Source organism: Panthera onca, chromosome A3 (genome assembly GCF_046562875.1).
Source record: "Panthera onca isolate mPanOnc1 chromosome A3, mPanOnc1 haplotype 2, whole genome shotgun sequence".
NCBI classification, from domain to species: domain Eukaryota; kingdom Metazoa; phylum Chordata; class Mammalia; order Carnivora; family Felidae; genus Panthera; species Panthera onca.
In genome coordinates this window covers 108,121,617-108,141,634 of record NC_138341.1, presented here as the reverse complement: position 1 = coordinate 108,141,634, position 20,018 = coordinate 108,121,617, and the positions used below count along the sequence as shown (strand labels likewise).

At 42.0% G+C, this 20,018-nt stretch overlaps 1 protein-coding gene across 2 annotated transcripts in view; it reads right to left on the bottom strand.

Annotated features, from left to right (window-relative positions):
- Positions 1 to 10,389: 10,389 nt before the first annotated feature.
- The window catches only part of FERMT1 (FERM domain containing kindlin 1), a 35,611-nt gene continuing 25,982 nt past the window's right edge, over positions 10,390 to 20,018 (bottom strand). For both annotated transcript variants that reach the window (XM_060612445.3, XM_060612454.3), the window contains 6 exons: positions 18,786 to 18,910; positions 17,727 to 17,833; positions 16,316 to 16,537; positions 15,569 to 15,693; positions 14,331 to 14,472; positions 10,390 to 12,657 (listed from right to left, as the gene is read on the bottom strand). In XM_060612445.3, the coding sequence (XP_060468428.1) occupies positions 12,484 to 12,657; positions 14,331 to 14,472; positions 15,569 to 15,693; positions 16,316 to 16,537; positions 17,727 to 17,833; positions 18,786 to 18,910 (895 nt within the window). In that variant the 3' untranslated portion in view covers positions 10,390 to 12,483. The remainder of the gene's footprint in view (positions 12,658 to 14,330; positions 14,473 to 15,568; positions 15,694 to 16,315; positions 16,538 to 17,726; positions 17,834 to 18,785; positions 18,911 to 20,018) is intronic.

Genomic DNA, 20,018 nt, shown 5'->3' with positions numbered 1-20,018 from the left:
ATCAGCTGAGGGTAGGTGTTGAGGCAGGTTGAAAAGAAAAGAAGGTATGAAATAGTAGTATCAGAGAGTTGGAATGTTAAGTATTTTTTTGAAAAGATTTTAACAGTGATGGCTTTTTGTCATTACTGAAAATAGTATAGATTGTAAGTACATGATGATGAATCCTTAATAATATATTAAGAAAATTACTTTTTTAGTGATTATTAATTACACCAACTGTTTATGGAACCTATCTGAGATACTCTAAATTCTAGGAAGTTGCTGACCAATCCTTTTAGATGGGATCACATGATATTATATTTCCATTTTGTTGCTGGAGGAACTAGCATTAGTTTCATGAAGTAAGCCTGAGAAAGAACCCAAGATTAGAACTCTGAGATCATTTTCTTAGGAGAATTGAGAACATGTTTATTTTACTTGAAGAGGATGTTTGGATCATCACCTCCTGAGAGTGATTTAAAAAAATTATCTGGCAGGGGTTGGTCTTGAGCAGAGGTACTTGGTAGATAATGTCGTTTTACAGATGATGCTTTCAAGTGTTGAAAACATGTTTGTAATTCTTGTTCTGGAATTGCTTTCAGAATGAGTTTCACACACACACACACACACACACACACACACACACACACACACACACACCAATCACTAATGGCCCCTCTTCCAAGCTTGACCTTATTTCTGTCCTTCTCCCACTTGGAAAACTCTTATTCATCCTTTAAGACCCAGTCTAAATGTCCTTTCTTTCTGGGAAGATCCTTCCTCCTTTGCTCTTGACTCTAACAAAACTACTCCCTCTCTATTGTGCTCATATGTCTTTAATGTATCAAGAATAATGCCTGTTATACAACATTACAGAGTTATTTACTCAGCTGCCTGTCTCTTGCTAGATTGTATTATCCTTGGCAGCTAGTGTAGTGCCTAGCACATAGTAGGTGCTTATGGCAGATGGAGCTACTTGTTTCCTGATATCTACTCTCACCCTGTTTATCAGTAAAGGAACTCTGATTTGTAGTTGAGGCCATGGCTACTTTGAACAAAGACCAAATATTTCAACCTCCCTTATAGTTAATTGAAGCCATATGGCATAATGCCTGGAACCAGAGCAGCCATGTTGGATCATGAGAGGACTTTGTGAATAGAAGCTATACATAGTGGATGGAAAAGATGCAATGACATGGGTCCTTGACATGGTATATATGCTTTATTGGCCCAGACTTGCCTTAGGAGTATCAGGTGGAAGAGAGAAAAACATCTCTTGTTTGAGCCACTGTTATTTTATATATATTACATATATATATATATATATATATTTATATACACACACACATATGTGTGTGTGTATATAAATATATATATCTGTATATGTACTTGTAGCTAAGCAATTTTAACTGATAGAAATATATATGTATATATAATTTATATTATATATAAATATACAAACACACAATAAATATAGTAAGTTATATCAACTGTATATTTATATGTTATATAGCTTATATGAAACATATAGATTATATACATGTGTGTGTTTGTGTGTATGTGTTTGTTTAACTGAATTGGCTGAAATACAGTTGGCTGAACCCTAGCATGGATTGACAACTGTAGGCCCATAGGCTACATTAGGTTCTCGGATATATGAGAGATTATTCACATATTTTAAGATCTGTGACTACTAGTCAGGGCATGCTTCACAAATCCCTGTGTCTCATATCTGACTGTGTCTGTGTACATCACCTCCCCCCAAACACAGTAGCATTTGCAGCCCCTTGTCCTAGAATGAACTTTGCTTAGGTTATAAGGAGTGGATTATTCAACAGCTTCTTGCCAAGTGTTTGGCTGCCCATTTGCTCTTCTGATGTCTACCTGATTCAAAGAACCATTTGTAAAGGGAGGAAAAGGTCAGAGTAACAACATTTCACTCAGCCTCTAAAAACAGAGCTCAGACCCTGAGGGAAAGTTGTCTCTCTGTGGTGGAATTGGCATTAATCACTTATATGCAATGGCAGGATCAGGGCCAACCATTTGTGGGGATGGGGGTGGATGGTGTTTTCTCTGGTCATGGGTTGGTGTTTTCTTTGCTGGGAAGAAGGCAGACCTCTTTCCCACCCTCCTGAATTCCACCTCTGACCCAAATTTGCAATCAGATATCATATTGGACAAGTGGGCCAGCCGTTGGGATCTGAAAAATTTTTTTAGTAGAAAATTTCACTCTTTTGACATTTGAAATCTGGTATAATGTAATTGAAGGAAAAAAAATGTCTATGGAGTTTTGTAGGCCTTACTGACGTATGTTGGGGTGGGATGGGAACAAATCACCTTAAGAGGGATTATCACAAATAAAGACAATCTAGGGCTCTTGACTCAAGAGGCCTTGCCATTCACACAGGATTATCAAGAGTGGTGCTAGAGAATACCACTCAAGTCAGGAGGTCTAGGTTCAAATCCTTGCTTTCAACACTCCAGTTGGGTGACCTTGACAAGTTGCTTATTAAAATACAAGTTTCTTGACTCTGTACACAGTAGTTCCGGTGTATGCTAGAGCTGGCTTGTCCCTGTCAGAGAGCTGGGTATCTTCCCAATTGTTTTCACAGATGCCATGCTGTCTACGGTGGGAGTCTTTACACCAAGGAAATGGGTGAATCAGGTCTCCCCCTGTATTTACCAGCAACCACTGCATGTTTCCTAATCTGTACAATGAGGCTGACAATACTTACCTTACGCAGAGGCTGAATTGAGAGGACTCATGGGAAGCACAAGTGATACCCCCCTTTTTTTTTTTTAATATATGAAATTTTTCTGTCAAATTGGTTTCCATACAACACCCAGTGCTCATCCCAAAAGGTGCCCTCCTCAATACCCATCACCCACCCTGCCCTCCCTCCCACCCCCCATCAACCCTCAGTTTGTTCTCAGTTTTTAACAGTCTCTTATGCTTTGGCTGTCTCCCACTCTAACCTGTTTTTTTTTTTTTTTTTTTTCCTTCCCCTCCCCCATGGGTTTCTGTTAAGTTTCTCAGGATCCACATAAGAGTGAAACCATATGGTATCTGTCTTTCTCTGTATGGCTTATTTCACTTAGCATCACACTCTCCAGTTCCATCCACCTTGCTACAAAAGGCCATATTTCATCTTTTCTCATTGCCACGTAGTATTCCATTGTGTATATAAACCACAATTTCTTTATCCATTCATCAGTTGATGGACATTTCGGCTCTTTCCATAATTTGGCTATTGTTGAGAGTGCTGCTATAAACATTGGGGTACAAGTGCCCCTATGCATCAGTACTCCTGTATCCCTTGGATAAATTCCTAGCAGTGCTATTGCTGGGTCATAGGGTAGGTCTATTTTTAATTTTCTGAGGAACCTCCACACTGCTTTCCAGAGCGGCTGCACCAATTTGCATTCCCACCAACAGTGCAAGAGGGTTCCCGTTTCTCCACATCCTCTCCAGCATCTATAGTCTCCTGATTTGTTCATTTTGGCCACTCTGACTGGCGTGAGGTGATATCTGAGTGTGGTTTTGATTTGTATTTCCCTGATAAGGAGCGACGTTGAACATCTTTTCATGTGCCTGTTGGCCATCCGGATGTCTTCTTTAGAGAAGTGTCTATTCATGTTTTCTGCCCATTTCTTCACTGGGTTATTTGTTTTTCGGGTGTGGAGTTTGGTGAGCTCTTTATAGATTTTGGATACTAGCCCTTTGTCCGATACGTCATTTGCAAATATCTTTTCCCATTCCGTTGGTTGCCTTTTAGTTTTGTTGGTTGTTTCCTTTGCTGTGCAGAAGCTTTTTATCTTCATAAGGTCCCAGTAATTCACTTTTGCTTTTAATTCCCTTGCCTTTGGGGATGTGCCGAGTAAGAGATTGCTACGGCTGAGGTCAGAGAGGTCTTTTCCTGCTTTCTCCTCTAAGGTTTTGATGGTTTCCTGTCTCACATTCAGGTCCTTTATCCATTTTGAGTTTATTTTTGTGAATGGTGTGAGAAAGTGGTCTAGTTTCAACCTTCTGCATGTTGCTGTCCAGTTCTCCCAGCACCATTTGTTAAAGAGACTGTCTTTTTTCCATTGGATGTTCTTTCCTGCTTTGTCAAAGATGTGTTGGCCATATGTTTGTGGGTCTAGTTCTGGGGTTTCTATTCTATTCCATTGGTCTATGTGTCTGTTTTTATGCCAATACCATGCTGTCTTGATGATGACAGCTTTGTAGTAGAGGCTAAAGTCTGGGATTGTGATGCCTCCTGCTTTGGTCTTCTTCCTCAAAATTACTTTGGCTATTCGGGGCCTTTTGTGGTTCCATATGAATTTTAGGATTGCTTGTTCTAGTTTCGAGAAGAATGCTGGTGCAATTTTGATTGGGATTGCATTGAATGTGTAGATAGCTTTGGGTAGTATTGACATTTTGACAATATTTATTCTTCCAATCCATGAGCAGGGAATGTCTTTCCATTTCTTTATATCTTCTTCAATTATCTGCATAAGCTTTCTATAGTTTTCAGCATACAGATCTTTTACATCTTTGGTTAGATTTATTCCTAGGTATTTTATGCTTCTTGGTGCAATTGTGAACGGGATCAGTTTCTTTATTTGTCTTTCTGTTGCTTCATTGTTAGTGTATAAGAATGCAACTGATTTCTGTACATTGATTTTGTATCCTGCAACTTTGCTGAATTCATGTATCAGTTCTAGCAGACTTTTGGTGGAGTCTGTCGGATTTTCCATGTATAATATCATGTCATCTGCAAAAAGCGAAAGCTTGACTTCATCTTTGCCAATTTTGATGCCTTTGATTTCCTTTTGTTGTCTGATTGCTGATGCTAGAACTTCCAGCACTATGTTAAACAACAGCGGTGAGAGTGGGCATCCCTGTCGTGTTCCTGATCTCAGGGAAAAAGCTCTCAGTTTTTCCCCGTTGAGGATGATGTTAGCTGTGGGCTTTTCATAAATGGCTTTTATGATCTTTAAGTATGTTCCTTCTATCCCGACTTTCTCAATGGTTTTTATTAAGAAAGGGTGCTGGATTTTGTCAAAGGCCTTTTCTGCATCGATTGACAGGATCATATGGTTCTTCTCTTTTTTTTTGTTAATGTGATGTATCACGTTGATCGATTTGCAAATGTTGAACCAGCCCTGCATCCCAGGAATGAATCCCACTTGATCATGGTGAATAATTCTTTTTATATGCCGTTGAATTCGATTTGCTAGTATCTTATTGAGAATTTTTGCATCCATATTCATCAGAGATATTGGCCTGTAGTTCTCTTTTTTTACTGGGTCTCTGTCTGGTTTAGGAATCAAAGTAATACTGGCTTCATAGAATGAGTCTGGAAGTTTTCCTTCCCTTTCTATTTCTTGGAATAGCTTGAGAAGGATAGGTATTATCTCTGCTTTAAACGTCTGGTAGAACTCCCCTGGGAAGCCATCTGGTCCTGGACTCTTATTTGTTGGGAGATTTTTGATAACCGATTCAATTTCTTCGCTGGTTATGGGTCTGTTCAAGCTTTCTATTTCCTCCTGATTGAGTTTTGGAAGAGTGTGGGTGTTTAGGAATTTGTCCATTTCTTCCAGGTTGTCCAATTTGCTGGCATATAATTTTTCATAGTATTCCCTGATAATTGTTTGTATCTCTGAGGGATTGGTTGTAATAATTCCATTTTCATTCATGATTTTATCTATTTGGGTCATCTCCCTTTTCTTTTTGAGAAGTCTGGCTAGAGGTTTGTCAATTTTGTTTATTTTTTCAAAAAGCCAACTCTTGGTTTCGTTGATCTGCTCTACAGTTTTTTTAGATTCTATATTGTTTATTTCTGCTCTGATCTTTATTATTTCTCTTCTTCTGCTGGGTTTAGGCTGCCTTTGCTGTTCTGCTTCTATTTCCTTTAGGTGTGCTGTTAGATTTTGTATTTGGGATTTTTCTTGTTTCTTGAGATAGGCCTGGATTGCAATGTATTTTCCTCTCAGGACTGCCTTCGCTGCGTCCCAAAGCGTTTGGATTGTTGTATTTTCATTTTCGTTTGTTTCCATATATTTTTTAATTTCTTCTCTAATTGCCTGGTTGACCCACTCATTCGTTAGTAGGTGTTCTTTAACCTCCATGCTTTTGGAGGTTTTCCAGACTTTTTCCTGTGGTAGATTTCAAGCTTCATAGCATTGTGGTCTGAAAGTATGCATGGTATAATTTCAATTCTTGTAAACTTATGAAGGGCTGTTTTGTGACCCAGTATGTGATCTATCTTGGAGAATGTTCCATGTGCACTCGAGAACAAAGTATATTCTGTTGCTTTGGGATGCAGAGTTCTAAATATATCTGTCAAGTCCATCTGATCCAATGTATCATTCAGGGCCCTTGTTTCTTTATTGACCATGTGTCTAGATGATCTATCCATTTCTGTAAGTGGGATGTTAAAGTCCCCTGCAATTACCACATTCTTATCAATAAGGTTGCTTATGTTTATGAGTAATTGTTTTATATATCTGGGGGCTCCGGTATTCGGCGCATAGACATTTATAATTGTTAGCTCTTCCTGATGGATAGACCCTGTAATTATTATATAATGCCCTTCTTCATCTCTTGTTACAGCCTTTAATTTAAAGTCTAGTTTGTCTGATATAAGTATGGCTACTCCAGCTTTCTTTTGGCTTCCAGTAGCATGATAAATAGTTCTCCATCCCCTCACTCTCAATCTAAAGGTGTCCTCAGGTCTAAAATGAGTCTCTTGTAGACAGCAAATAGATGGGTCTTGTTTTTTTATCCATTCTGATACCCTGTGTCTTTTGGTTGGCGCATTTAATCCATTTACATTCAGTGTTATTATGGAAAGATACGGGTTTAGAGTCATTGTGATGTCTGTATGTTTTATGCTTGTAGTGATGTCTCTGGTACTTTGTCTCACAGGATCCCCCTTAGGATCTCTTGTAGGGCTGGTTTAGTGGTGACAAATTCTTTCAGTTTTTGTTTGTTTGGGAAGACCTTTATCTCTCCTTCTATTCTAAATGACAGACTTGCTGGATAAAGGATTCTCGGCTGCATATTTTTTCTGTTTAGCACACTGAAGATATCGTGCCAAGCCTTTCTGGCCTGCCAAGTTTCAAAGGAGAGATCAGTCACGAGTCTTATAGGTCTCCCTTTATATGTGAGGGCACGTTTATCCCTTGCTGCTTTCAGAATTTTCTCTTTATCCTTGTATTTTGCCAGTTTCACTATGATATGTCGCGCAGAAGATCGATTCAAGTTACGTCTGAAGGGAGTTCTCTGTGCCTCTTGGATTTCAATGCCTTTTTCCTTCCCCAGTTCAGGGAAGTTCTCAGCTATAATTTCTTCAAGTACCCCTTCAGCACCTTTCCCTCTCTCTTCCTCCTCTGGGATACCAATTATGCGTATATTATTTCTTTTTAGTGTATCACTTAGTTCTCTAATTTTCCCCTCATACTCCTGGATTTTTTTATCTCTCTTTCTCTCAGCTTCCTCTTTCTCCATAACTTTATCTTCTAGTTCACCTATTCTCTCCTCTGCCTCTTCAATCCGAGCTGTCGTCGTTTCCATTTTGTTTTGCATTTCGTTTAAAGCGCTTTTCAGCTCCTCGTGACTGTTCCTTAGTCCCTTGATCTCTGTGGCAAGAGATTCTCTGCTGTCCTGTATACTGTTTTCAAGCCCAGCGATTAATTTTATGACTATTATTCTAAATTCACTTTCTGTTATATTATTTAAATCCTTTTTGATCAGTTCATTAGCTGTTGTTATTTCCTGGAGATTCTTCTGAGGGGAATTCTTCCGTTTGGTCATTTTGGATAGTCCCTGGAGTGGTGAGGACCTGCAGGGCACTTGCCCTGTGCTGTGGTGTATAACTGGAGTTGGTGGGTGGGGCCGCAGTCCGACCTGATGTCTGCCCCAGCCCACCGCTGGGGCCACAGTCAGACTGGTGTGTGCCTTCTCTTCCCCTCTCCTAGGGGCGGGATTCACTGTGGGGTGGCGTGGCCCATCTGGGCTACTTGCACACTGCCAGGCTTGTGGTGCTGGGGATCTGGCGTATTAGCTGGGGTGGGTAGGCAAGGTGCACGGGGGCAGGAGGGGCAGGCTTAGCTCGCTTCTCCTTAGGTGATCCACTTCAGGAGGGGCTCTGTGGCAGCGGGAGGGAGTCAGATCCGCTGCCGGAGGTTTGGCTCCGCAGAAGCACAGAGTTGGGTTTTTGCGCGGAGCGAGCAAGTTCCCTGGCAGGAACTGGTTCTCTTTGGGATTTTGGCTGGGGGATGGGCGAGGGAGATGGCACTGGTGAGCGCCTTTGTTCCCCGTCAAGCTGAGCTCTGCCGTCCGGGGGCTCAGCAGCTCTCCCTCCCTTTGTCCTCCAGCCTTCCCGCTTTCTGAGCAGAGCTGTTAACTTATGACCTCCCAGACGCTAAGTCGCGCTTGCTGTCGGAACACAGTCTGTCCGGCCCCTCCGCTTTTGCCAGCCAGACTCGGGGGCTCTGCTTGGCCGGCGAGCCGCCCCTCCGCCCCGGCTCCCTCCCGCCAGTCCGTGGAGCGCGCACCGCCTCGCCACCCTTCCTACCCTCTTCCGTGGGCCTCTCGTCTGCGCTTGGCTCCGGAGACTCCCTTCTGCTAATCCTCTGGCGGTTTTCTGGGTTCTTTAGGCAGGTGTAGGTGGAATCTAAGTGATCAGCAGGACGCGCGGTGAGCCCAGCGTCCTCCTACGCCGCCATCTTCCCTCCTCCTTCAGTGATACCCCTTAATACATGTTAGCATTCTAATTCTTTTAGCCATGTAATAACAACTCTATTGTTGAGGATATTATCTGGGGAGGCAGACACAAGATCTCACTTGCTCTAACATTGGTTGGCACAACCATTTAACCTCTTGGTATCTGTTTTGCCCCTGTGGTTTGACTGTCAGGGCCGCCTGTCAACCTGCCCTGAAATTCGAGTTATAGAACTACGTGGTTTGACTCGAATAATGGGCCCGTGTTGGCAGAGTGATGCTAGAGTTTCAGAAGGAAGTGTGTGCGTGGTGCATAGGAGTGGAGGATGTACCCCAACTGCATTGTGGGGAAAATGAACCACAACCAAGGAATGCTGGAGACGAAGGGCTGTAAGAAACCGCACAATCCAAACCCTTGTTTTACAGATGAGGAGACATATGCTCTCAGGTGGGGGCTTGGATTTTCTATTTTTGTTGTTTCAGTTTCCTTTTTGATCAGGCTAATACAATAACTGTCTTGAAGAGATATCTGTATTCCCATGTTCATTGCAGCATTATTCACAATAGCCAAGATATAGAAACAGCCTAAGTGTCTATTGCTGGGTAAATGGATGTAGATAAAATGTGTGTGTGTGTGTGTATGTGAGGTGTATATATACATATATATACATGTATATATACATGATGGAATATTATTCAGCCACTAAGAAGAGGGAAATTCTGCCATTTGCAACAGCATGGATGGACCTTGAGGGCATCATACTAGGTGAAATGAGTCAGGCAGAAAAAGACAAATACTGTATAATCTTACTTATATGTGGAATCTAAAAGAAACAAACTCATAGAATAGATTGATGGTTGTCAGATGTGGGGGATGGAAGGTGGAGGAAATGTGTGAAGGTGGGGACGTTTTAAGCTGCTTTCAGGCAGGATCATAGCCCCTTACTTTGCATTCAGCCAGCAGTTAAATAGCTACTCTTCTTTTTTCCTCAGTGAATATCTCATGACTTATTCAATTTCCATGAATGTGTAATGACTTAATAGATATAATATTAAAATACAAAACCAGAAACCAGTATACAAGTTGGTATAAAGGCTGAAAAGACAGAACCCAAAATGCCAACAGTGTAGGTCTTTGGACAGTGTTAGTAAGACACACCTGGCTTTGAATTCTGGTTTTGCTTACTGGTGGTGTGGCTTTGGGCAAGTTATTTCACCTTCTGAAACTGTTTCCTCCTTTGTGAAATGAGAAGGCAAGCCATTCCTGCCCCACAATGGGTTGACATGAGAACTGTATGAAGGGACATCTATAAGCTGCACATTACTACCTGTTATGGACCATCTACAGCTAAATCAAATCCAAATGTTTTGGACATTCATCCATCAAGTCAGAGGCCCTCTGATGCTCCTTCACCTTTGGGTTTTTCTTTTCTCTCTCATGCTTTTTCTAAAATGTAGATGTGGAAAAAAGAGCTTATGATGTCAGGAAATCTAGGGACCTTCAATGGGAAAGGAGTTAAAGCCAACAGGTAAGTGAGGTTTCTAAGTCAATCTCACGGGGAGGAATGAGCTCAAATCTTGGAACCGTGTGGAAAAGTATGCATTAAACTTGAAAGTTGCATTCCTTTCTCAGGGGGTAGAAAATATTCACCTGTTTAGAGACAGCAGACTGGAGAGGACACAACTAGACGATACTCAAATCCAGATAAAGCTTTTAATTAAAAAAATTCATAAAAAATAGTAAAAAATGCAGATTTCCCCATCTAGTATAGATAAGAAAGCGAACGAGGCTGAAAGACACATTAATTTAAAATTTCATCATAGGAAGTCAGATGACCTTTTGCACCCAGTGTAAAAAGAGTCCTTACATTGCTCCTGGGAATAGCAGCATTTAGGCTTTGGTGGTCACACTTGGGATGTGGTCGTATAGTCATGGAAGAAGTGTTCCCTGGAAAGTTTGGTGAAGACCAGTCACCTTCTTTGAGTATTTTCATAGAAATGTCAGGCAACCATGGAAAGCCAAGGAAGAGAGTTATACTGAAGGTCCAGCTCTGATTAAGTTATGTAGAGCTGTGCTTCACAGCAGACAGGTGACATGTGGCCTCAAGCAGCATTATTTTAACCTAGGGCCTGACATAATATTAAAGACCTGACTTAGGTTCTAAAATAATAGAGCCTAAGACTATATAGAAATGACCAACACCAAGTAAAACAGTATGCTCAGCACTAGTTTCTATAGAAGACATTTCAAGCAAAGTTCTTTATGATGTGGACCAGACTTTCCAAGTTCCTAAGCCACTTCCTAGATTTAAGCTGGGCCTTGGAAGTTCAGCTGGTGCCTGGGGAGTTTTCATGAACATTGACCTCTAAAGGAGGGGCTGAAAGAGGACTTTCAAGCAACAGCTTCCAGCTCAGGGCCTGGGGTTCCCTAGACAGGGCTGTCTTAATGTGGTTCCTGGAGCAGTGGAGATCTCTCTTCTCAAATGTCTTAGTTGGAAAATAAAGCACAGTGGATCTTAAAAGAATTTCAAAATGGAAATGGACCCTCTGCTTTACCCTGGCAACCCAAGTCCTTTCTGTGACAGGAGAACATTTATAAAAACATAATTAAATGCTATCTGATATTACCCACTACCCCTGATACTGCTTCTTTCCTTCTCAAAACCCATTCCTCCCAAAGCTGACAAACCAAAACAGAAAATGACAATTGAGGGCAGTTATTAATTGGCTCACGCTCATGTCTTGATGTAGAGATGACAAGAGCAAAAAGAAAAAAAAAAGGTCTATTATCAGCTCCTAATTTACAAAATGTAGATGGAAGCCAGTGAGGAAGCCATCAACCCCTGAACTTGGTGGTCTTGGAGAAGAGGTTTGTCCTTCTCTCCATGACCAGCTGGGACGGAGACCCCATTGTAAGCCTGGATGCAGGGAAGTGGTTTTTATGAACAGAGAGAACTAGACCCATCTTCCTGAGCCCCAGCTCAGAGTAGAAGCAGTTGAGACATGCAGCTGGGTTGAGGAATGGATTTCCCTGTTCCTCTATGTCACCCGTGTCATCAGGAAGGACTTAAAGGTGGCCGAGGAATGGAAAAGGAGCTGCAGGTGGCAGCAGTAACCTGAGGAGACCGATGTCCAAGACCAGATGGGTCAGCAGTCACCTCTGCAGAAGTCACTGTGAACTGATGACACTGCAGGCCACTGCTCTGACCCCTTGTCACCAACTAGTACCAGGTACCCCCACCTCTCCCCTCCCCTCCCCCAGACCTTGACCTATAAGGGAAAAAGTGTGAGTGTAGACTCCCTCTGCCATTTTCACAATATGGGAACTAAAAGCAGTTCTGTTAAGGAAAGACAGATTTCTTTTTGTACCTGAGTTAGTGAATAAGGTAGATCCTTGGCTACATGTGCTTTTAACCTTTCTGTCTTTCCACTGACTTAGCAACGGAGCAGAAAGGCACACTGGTGACTTCTAGCCATACACTTGCAGGTTCTGGAAGTCACAGAACTGTAGCTACATACTGGGATATAGTAGTATTAGCCTGTCTTCTACCTACCCATTTTACAGAAAAGGCAACTGAGGCCTCCTCCGTTACTGGTAGGACAGGGCAAAGAAAGGAAAGGGATATGCTAGGCAGTGTGTTTGAAATGAGGCAAGGATCCTCATCTGAGTGACCAGCGGTAAGTATATGGTTGTCTGTCAGTCTGGACTCTACACATTGGGTGAGCCAAGGATCCCATCTGTCCAGGGAGGACCATCCTTGGCTCACTGTCTGTGTAGGCAGATCTGTTTTGGTTCAGTCCTGACCACCAGTCAACTTGTGGAACAGGTCCTCGTCAAGTGTCTCATTCTGGTCCTTGGACCGGGTGGACAGGAAAATGTAGCCACCGATGTATTCATGCACAATCTTGCAATCCGCACTCAGGCAGGTGAACGCAATGGAGACATTCTGGTCAAATTCGATTGCCACCTGGAAGAGGAAGGCACAGGTAAGCTTAAACTCTGACAAGGAAAATGAAGAAAAAAACGCCTTGTGATGGCGTCAGAGCTGAGGACTGCCTAGGTGGCTTACAGATAACTCCCCCTGCTTGGGATTTCTCTCCCTCTCTCTCCCCAGAACCCCACAGACAAAAAGCAAAACAAAACCCCTCAAAACAACTCCAAAAACAATCACCACTTCCATTAGACGCTTACAGCAAACTTGTCTTTGCTCTCTTTGCGCCCTCTTGTGGTGTCAACTTTGCTACACATTTGGCAAAACATTCTAACTCCCAACACACATAGATACTTTCTGTCACTCTTGTTTAGATGTTAAGAAGTTCCTAAGCACTCCATCTGTCCAGGAGCAGGGTACTTTGCAGACTTTTTGATAGAGAATAAAAGGCCTCCCTGAATTTTCCTGCACCCAACAGCCCTGCACCCCTTCCCAGCTGAAAGTCACAAACTCTAAATCAGAAGAAACATTCTTCACTGGTTCTCAAACCTTGGTTGCCCAAGTGGACTTTTGAAAATTACTGATGCCAAGCTCCCACTCCCAGAGACTGGGATTTGATTGGTCTAGGATGTGGCCCGGGCAGTGGTGTTTTCAAGTTCCCCAGGTGATCCTAATACTCAACAAGGATTTAGAGCCACTGTCATAGAGGCCACCTAATCTCAGACTTTTATTCTACAAATGAGTGGCTCCACTGAAGGAATCCATGGTTCTTTAAAAAAAAAGTGTGAGTTTGGGGTGCTTGGGTGGCTCAGTTGGTTGAGCATCTAATTTCAAATTTCAGCTCAGGTCATGATCTCACGGCACTGGGCTCTGTGCTGGCAGCTCAGAGCCTGGAGCCTGCCTCTGATTCTGTGTCTCCCTCTCTCTCTGTCCCTCCTCTGCTTGTGCTCTGTCTCCCAAAAATAAACATTAAAAAAATTTAAAATACAGTGTATGTCTCTTATCATCCCTCTAGGTAGATGGCTTTCTACTGGAAAAATGAGAAAACAAAGGAGAAAAGATTCTTTATCAATATCAGAATATGTTAAATCATCTGGATGCTAAGGTGCCTCTGACTTGATCTACAATTTCCCAGCTTATAGCTTTGGCTTGAACTTAGCTCCTGGGGTGCCATTAATGGGAGGCAGACGGTTTGGGGTCCCCTTAACTCAAGAGGCAAAGCTTTTCTCAGTCATCCCTGCTCACATCACTTGCTTCTCTAGTAGTTTTTACTTTTTGGGACTGGAATGCTCTCCAGGTGGGCAGTTGAGCCTCTGAGTCCTCAACTAGTTGGGCTTCTTGGCAGCCCATTAGATGAGGCCTTTTTGGATTCATTTTGGGTGACAGTTCTCAGGTAGTTTCCACTAAATAATTCAGTCTAAGTCTTACATAATCCTATGCTGAGTTGAAGGAAACTAATCAAATTGCTCAGCAATTTTAGAGTCTGTATGGCAAGTCCATATGGAGACTAAGCCAACCCATGGTGTTAATTCAAAACCATTCGGCCTGTACTTGTTAGGAAACTGCCCAGAATTGCATGTGATTATTTTAGCAATGACCATATGCCTGTGGTTTCTGAGTTCTAAATGTATGAACAGAGTAATGTACAATTCTGATGGAACACACATATATAGGCTCAACGCTGAATGTACCAAAAACTTTCACTGTACCTGCCGGATTTCCCAGTTTACATTCCACTGCTTCATATTTGTGAATCTCCATGTTGTAATTGGAATCCCAGTGGTTGCATCGATTCTAATCAACCTATTATAGGAAACTCCCAGAATATCATCTTTCTTGCTTCCTTTAAATCTAAAAAAAAATTAATATGAATTAAAAGAAGCAACTGCTTCCTGTAATATGATTTTCATTCATATACAACTTCTTAAAGATAATATGAACATTTCTAAATGGCATCCAAAGAATGGACAGTGAAGGATTAGCTTTCTACAGAAGAAGGGTGTTTTTATTGTGATATGAAGAACATATGAAGAATGGAGAGAATTAATAAGGCTGCCCTGTACACATCATTTACATAAAACTGACATCATTGGAAAGCAAAGTAAGAAAGGGTCAAGTCAATTAATTTAAAATTGCCAACTGTGTATGCCAGGCACCATTCTAGGCACAAGGAATATAGTAGTGATCTCAGTATGAAAATGTCTATCTTCATAGAGCTTGTATTGTAGTGGGGGGACAGGGTCATGAGTAAGTTAAATATATATGGCAGATAAGATCATAAAGGAAAATAAAACACAGAAGGGGGACGGGGGATACTGGCAAATGGGGTGGTTACAGTTTTACAACTGTAGGCTGTAGTGAGAGAGGCCACTTGATTAAAGATGCTGGTGAGGGACTGTGCTATGTGGGTATCTGGGGAAAGAGTATTGTAGGCATAGGGCATAGCCAGTGCAAGGCTGCAGCATTTTATGTATGTATGTATGTATTTGTGTGTGTGTGTGTGTGTGCGTGCGCGTGCACTCAAAGACCTGTCACAGGAGGCCGGTGTGGCTGGGCATAGTGAAGGAGGAGCAGAGGTGTGAAATTCTGGAGCTAAGGTCTTGTAGGACCATTGTAAGGATTTGGCTTATACACTGAGTGAGCCAGAAGGCTTTCAGATGGTTCTGGGCAGAGGCTGCCATGGTTTGACTCAGATCTTAAACAGATCACTCAGGCTGCCAACTTGAAAACTTAGGGAACAAGGGGAGAAGCAGGGAGCCCAGGTAGGTCTGTGAAGAGAAGGTATAGAAGATTGTTATGGGCAGCCAGTGTGTTTGGGCCATTTGTGAAAGGACAATATTCTAAAATAAAAAGAGTTCTATGTTCTAGACTGAGAAGAAACCGGGATCCAAGAAAGGCACTTAGAAACACATAGAGAGCAAGAGAGGCAAGTGAACATTGTAATCACCTGACAAGGTAGTAGGTGAGGCCAAATTCAGGTAGAGATTGCCATGCCTGGATGAACCGCAGCTTGGCTTCGACCAGGGGCATCTGAGCCACATTCTGGTGGGCTTCTAGAATCCGGGCTGCCAGCTAAGCAGAAGTGGTAGACATCAAACTGTCCTTAGCATACAGTGACTATTCTATAATCGTCCTTTTAGCTCAGATCCCCAGTGAGAAAAATAAATGCAAGGCCCAACTGTAGCTCTACAAAGAGAATTCATTTATTCATTCATTCACCCATTCATTCATTCTTGCTTCCTCTCTCTCCTTCTGAAACAAAACATGTAAATCACCGGGGAGAAGAAGGAACAAGATCAACCAACACATAAACTTGTAAGGTTCATGGAGATGGAGAGTTCTGGGTCCCTCTTTCTAGGGTCTATATAGTGTCCATGGACAATGGTTCCACTTACATCAGTCTATTTGCGTAACTTTTTAACCCCCTCTGATGGGAGCACAATGTAAAGTTTTAATTTGTGGGGACTAAATAATTTTAATTAAATCTGGGAATATTACCATGTTTAGGTAGCAGAAGTCAGTGCTAACAAAATGAACAATAATCTCTTAACATGGTCTAATACGGAGTCCAAAGTCAAATATCCCCATGAGCTGATTTTTTCATGATGATGGCCTCAATCATTTTAATTCCTCATTTTACTTCAGAAAATACAGAATTTACTGCAAACAATCACTCAAACAAGATTAGCAGTACCTGCTTAGACTTGTGTTTTTTCGCACACCGAGGCGACACAAAACATTCCGGGTTTATGTCCATGGTTTCGATATTGGAAGCCACCTGAGATGCTGAGTTCCGATTTTTCATCCTCAAAAATGAAAGGATGTTGAGAACCTCTGGCTGGTAGGAACTGTCTGCCATGGTTTTGCCCTTTGATGCCAAGATGCAGGCAGCCATCCATTGGGCATACTGATTCTCCTGCAGCAAACATCAGAGGGCTGAGACACAAATTCAAGTACAGAGCCACCCTGCTGGGAACAGAGCAGGAGGTGGGCTCTTATCTCGACAATATACAAAACTGTCACCTACCAAGCAAGGAAAGATGTGAAGTGGCACATGTTCTGAGTGGCTGTCAATCACCTAATTTAACACCCAACAAAAGCTTTTGAGTCCCATGTTGAGTTTCTCTATGCTAAAGGGCTAGAGAATAGGAATGTCAGCTGTGATAAATTCCATGCAGGGAACTTTGCATTTAAAGATAAACCAAGGACACAGGAGCTCCATGGAGCACAGACAGATGAAAACCCAAGCTACCCGACAGACTTCCTTGATGCATATTTCCATTTTCATATCATGTCTGATCTCTATGACAGAAGGACATGAGGAAAAAAATCATTAACTGATTTCCCATATAATGTCTACTCTGGCCTATGCTTAGTAAATATTTGAATCCCATAGTAGGAATCAGGTCCACTGATGGGCTCTGAACCAGTCAGTGGCGGCCTCTATTGTTCTTTAATGTGTGTGCTCATTTTTCACCTCAGGGAACCAAGTGGAGTGGTCTCAGAAGCTGAGGGGATGCAGATGAATGGTAGAATTCTACAGAGCAACAGTGAGTATGGTATGCTGAATTACTGACCTCAATCTTCATCCTCCTGGTATCCACACCTTTTGCCATGTAATTTTACGATCTGTCTCATTGGAGCCAGGGTGTAATTTCCCACCTCTTGACTTTGAGCCTCACCATGGATTTACTTTAGCTGATGGAACGTAGGCGGAAATAACAGTGTACTCACTCAAAGCTCAAGTTTTAGGAGGTCTGCCACGTTTGTAGTTCCTCTCTTGCACTTCCGCCATCACTATGAGCAGAGCCTCCCCAGGCAGCTGGGTACCCAGAATACAGTGCGCTTACCTCCAGTAAGGAGCCAAGCCTAGCCAGACCTGTGGCTGGAAGCAGATCTGTTCAGCTGACACAAGGCTGGATCATCCAAGCCCATAGATGTTTCAGAGACCAAGGTTTACTGGTATGTGTCATTTGATTTTGTGGTTGTTTGTTACAAAGTAATAGCTGACTGATGAGTGTTCTGATTTGAGAAAGCATCTCAGCTGGTTTGTCCTTAGGTTTAATAAAGGTGAAGGGAGTTAGCATTTTTGTGGTTTTACTCACATGATCACATCTGAGATACACTTCATTCATACCATCAGCAACAGGGATTAGTAACTTGATTCCAAATTTTCTCCCTGCTACATTTACATCTGGCACAACTTCACAGCCTGAATGATAAAAGGAAGGGACAAAACTGAGTTCTGAGAAATCTGTTATATCAATATCAGATGTGCATCTAAAAGAAACACTTTGAACGTAAGCCCTTCAGATTTGGTTCTCTTTTGAAAAACTGAGGAGCAAGCAGACAACATTAATTAAAGGATAACTAAGTAAGACTCATGAATAACTAACATGGATAACAAAAACTATTTTCTCTTATCATTTTAAATTTTTTTTAACATTTATTTATTTTTGAGACAGAGAGAGACAAAGCATGAACGGGGGAGGGTCAGAGAAAGAGGGAGACACAGAATCTGAAACAGGCTCCAGGCTCTGAGCTGTCAGCACAGAGCCCGACGCGGGGCTCGAACTCACGGACTGCGAGATCATGACCTGGGCTGAAGTTGGCCGCTTAACCGACTGAGCCACCCAGGCGCCCCTCTTATCATTTTAAACATGTCATCAACTGAATTCATTTTCCAGGTTGATTTGGCTATTCTGCCTCATAGTAGCACTGAGTTATGAATATAAACTTTTAAAATAAATCAGGGCAGAGGGAGTTTTCTCACTGTCACCATATGATAAGGAAATTGAGTGCAATGGTTAAGTATTTTCAGTTAATGGAGTTACCAGTACACTCACAGCCACTTTCAGAAATTGGTACAGAAACTGAAGCGACACTAAATTAAACAGAACCATCCTGGAATTTAGAAAGTTTTCGGGATCCTACAAGGCCTCATGTACTACACTGATGACAGCAATTACCACCACTTCATAGGCTTGGCCACACTGGGGAAGAAAGGACAGCAGAATGCTGCAGACAGGCTGCTGTGTGGAAACCAGTGAGATAGAGCGGTTCCTCTGGAAGTCAACCCTGCTTCACTGGGTAGGAATCTTGGCTTTCATATGCATGCTAGCTGGGTCATGACAAGCCCATACCCTCATGTAGGACTCTCTTACCTCTCAGATTTAGTTTTTCTACTGGTTCTCCTTGTTCAAGCTCCTTATTTTTAAAGTAGGCTATAGATGTGTCTTTAAAGATGAACCAATATTGTTTGAAAGCTTTCAGTATTAGCTTCTTGGGCCTGCAAATTAAAGTACAATTAGCCTTTTAACAACCACCTAGAAACACAGGGACACGTTGCAAATTTTAAGTGGATCAAGATGCTCTAGAAACCCATTCATATGACATACTCTTTATTTCTGAAAGTACTTTTCAAATTGCTAACTCATTTCTAAAAAGTAAAAATGGGGTTTTTAATATGATATGTAGAAAATGCAGAATCTCAGGAGTTAGACCATTCTGGCTCTGCTGATGCCTAATGTGTGACCCTGGGAAAGACACTTCATCTGCCTGGGCCACGTGCACTGCCTCTGTGTGACTGCCCTGTGAGCCTCCAACTCACAGGGCTTCTGTGAGGATAGAAAGAGGTAATCTCTGAAAGTGCTTATCACAGGACCTGGCATGACTGAAGTGCTCAATAAACTATTACTGTTATTTGAGAAACATCCATGAATCTGGGGACACCTGTAATTTCAGTATACTTCTTGTATCTGAAAAAGCTGTCCATATGGACAACACAGTTTTCAAGTTACAGGACTAAAAATCAGATCTAAAAGTAAGCAACATTTTCCGTGGTTTCCTCTTGATCCTTAAGAGAAACCCCCCAGAGAATTTCCACCGAGTCGTGGAAATCACAAAAACCCTACAGCTAATCTGTATAGATTCTGCTGTTATTAAAAAATGTTTTGGGGGAAGATCTCCAAAAGTGATATCTGTGGGGGCCGGAACATTTTGTACTCTGGGCTGGACAAGGTTGGTGGTGCCAATAGCAGGTCTCAATTGGGTCACTGAAAATAGAAAACATGAGAGAGAGCTGGGAAGTGGGAAAGGGGGTATAGCTAGTCAAAGAAAAGATAACATGGGCTGTCCATGGTTCTGTGGAGCAGTCCCGGCTGTGGGGGTGAATCTCATGCTAGAGCAGTGGATTTCTGCATTCAAGAATGAGAGGAAGAGAGGAAGCCTTGTGTTAACCCTACTCATACATCATTTGGGGCAAGACTTTTAACATGTCAACCATCGTCTTTCCTTAGCTAAAAATGTGTTACACTTCACACAAAGATAAGAGAGAAAATGTTCATTAAAAAGCCAGTGTATAACACAGAAAGTATAAAATAAAATGGAAAAACATT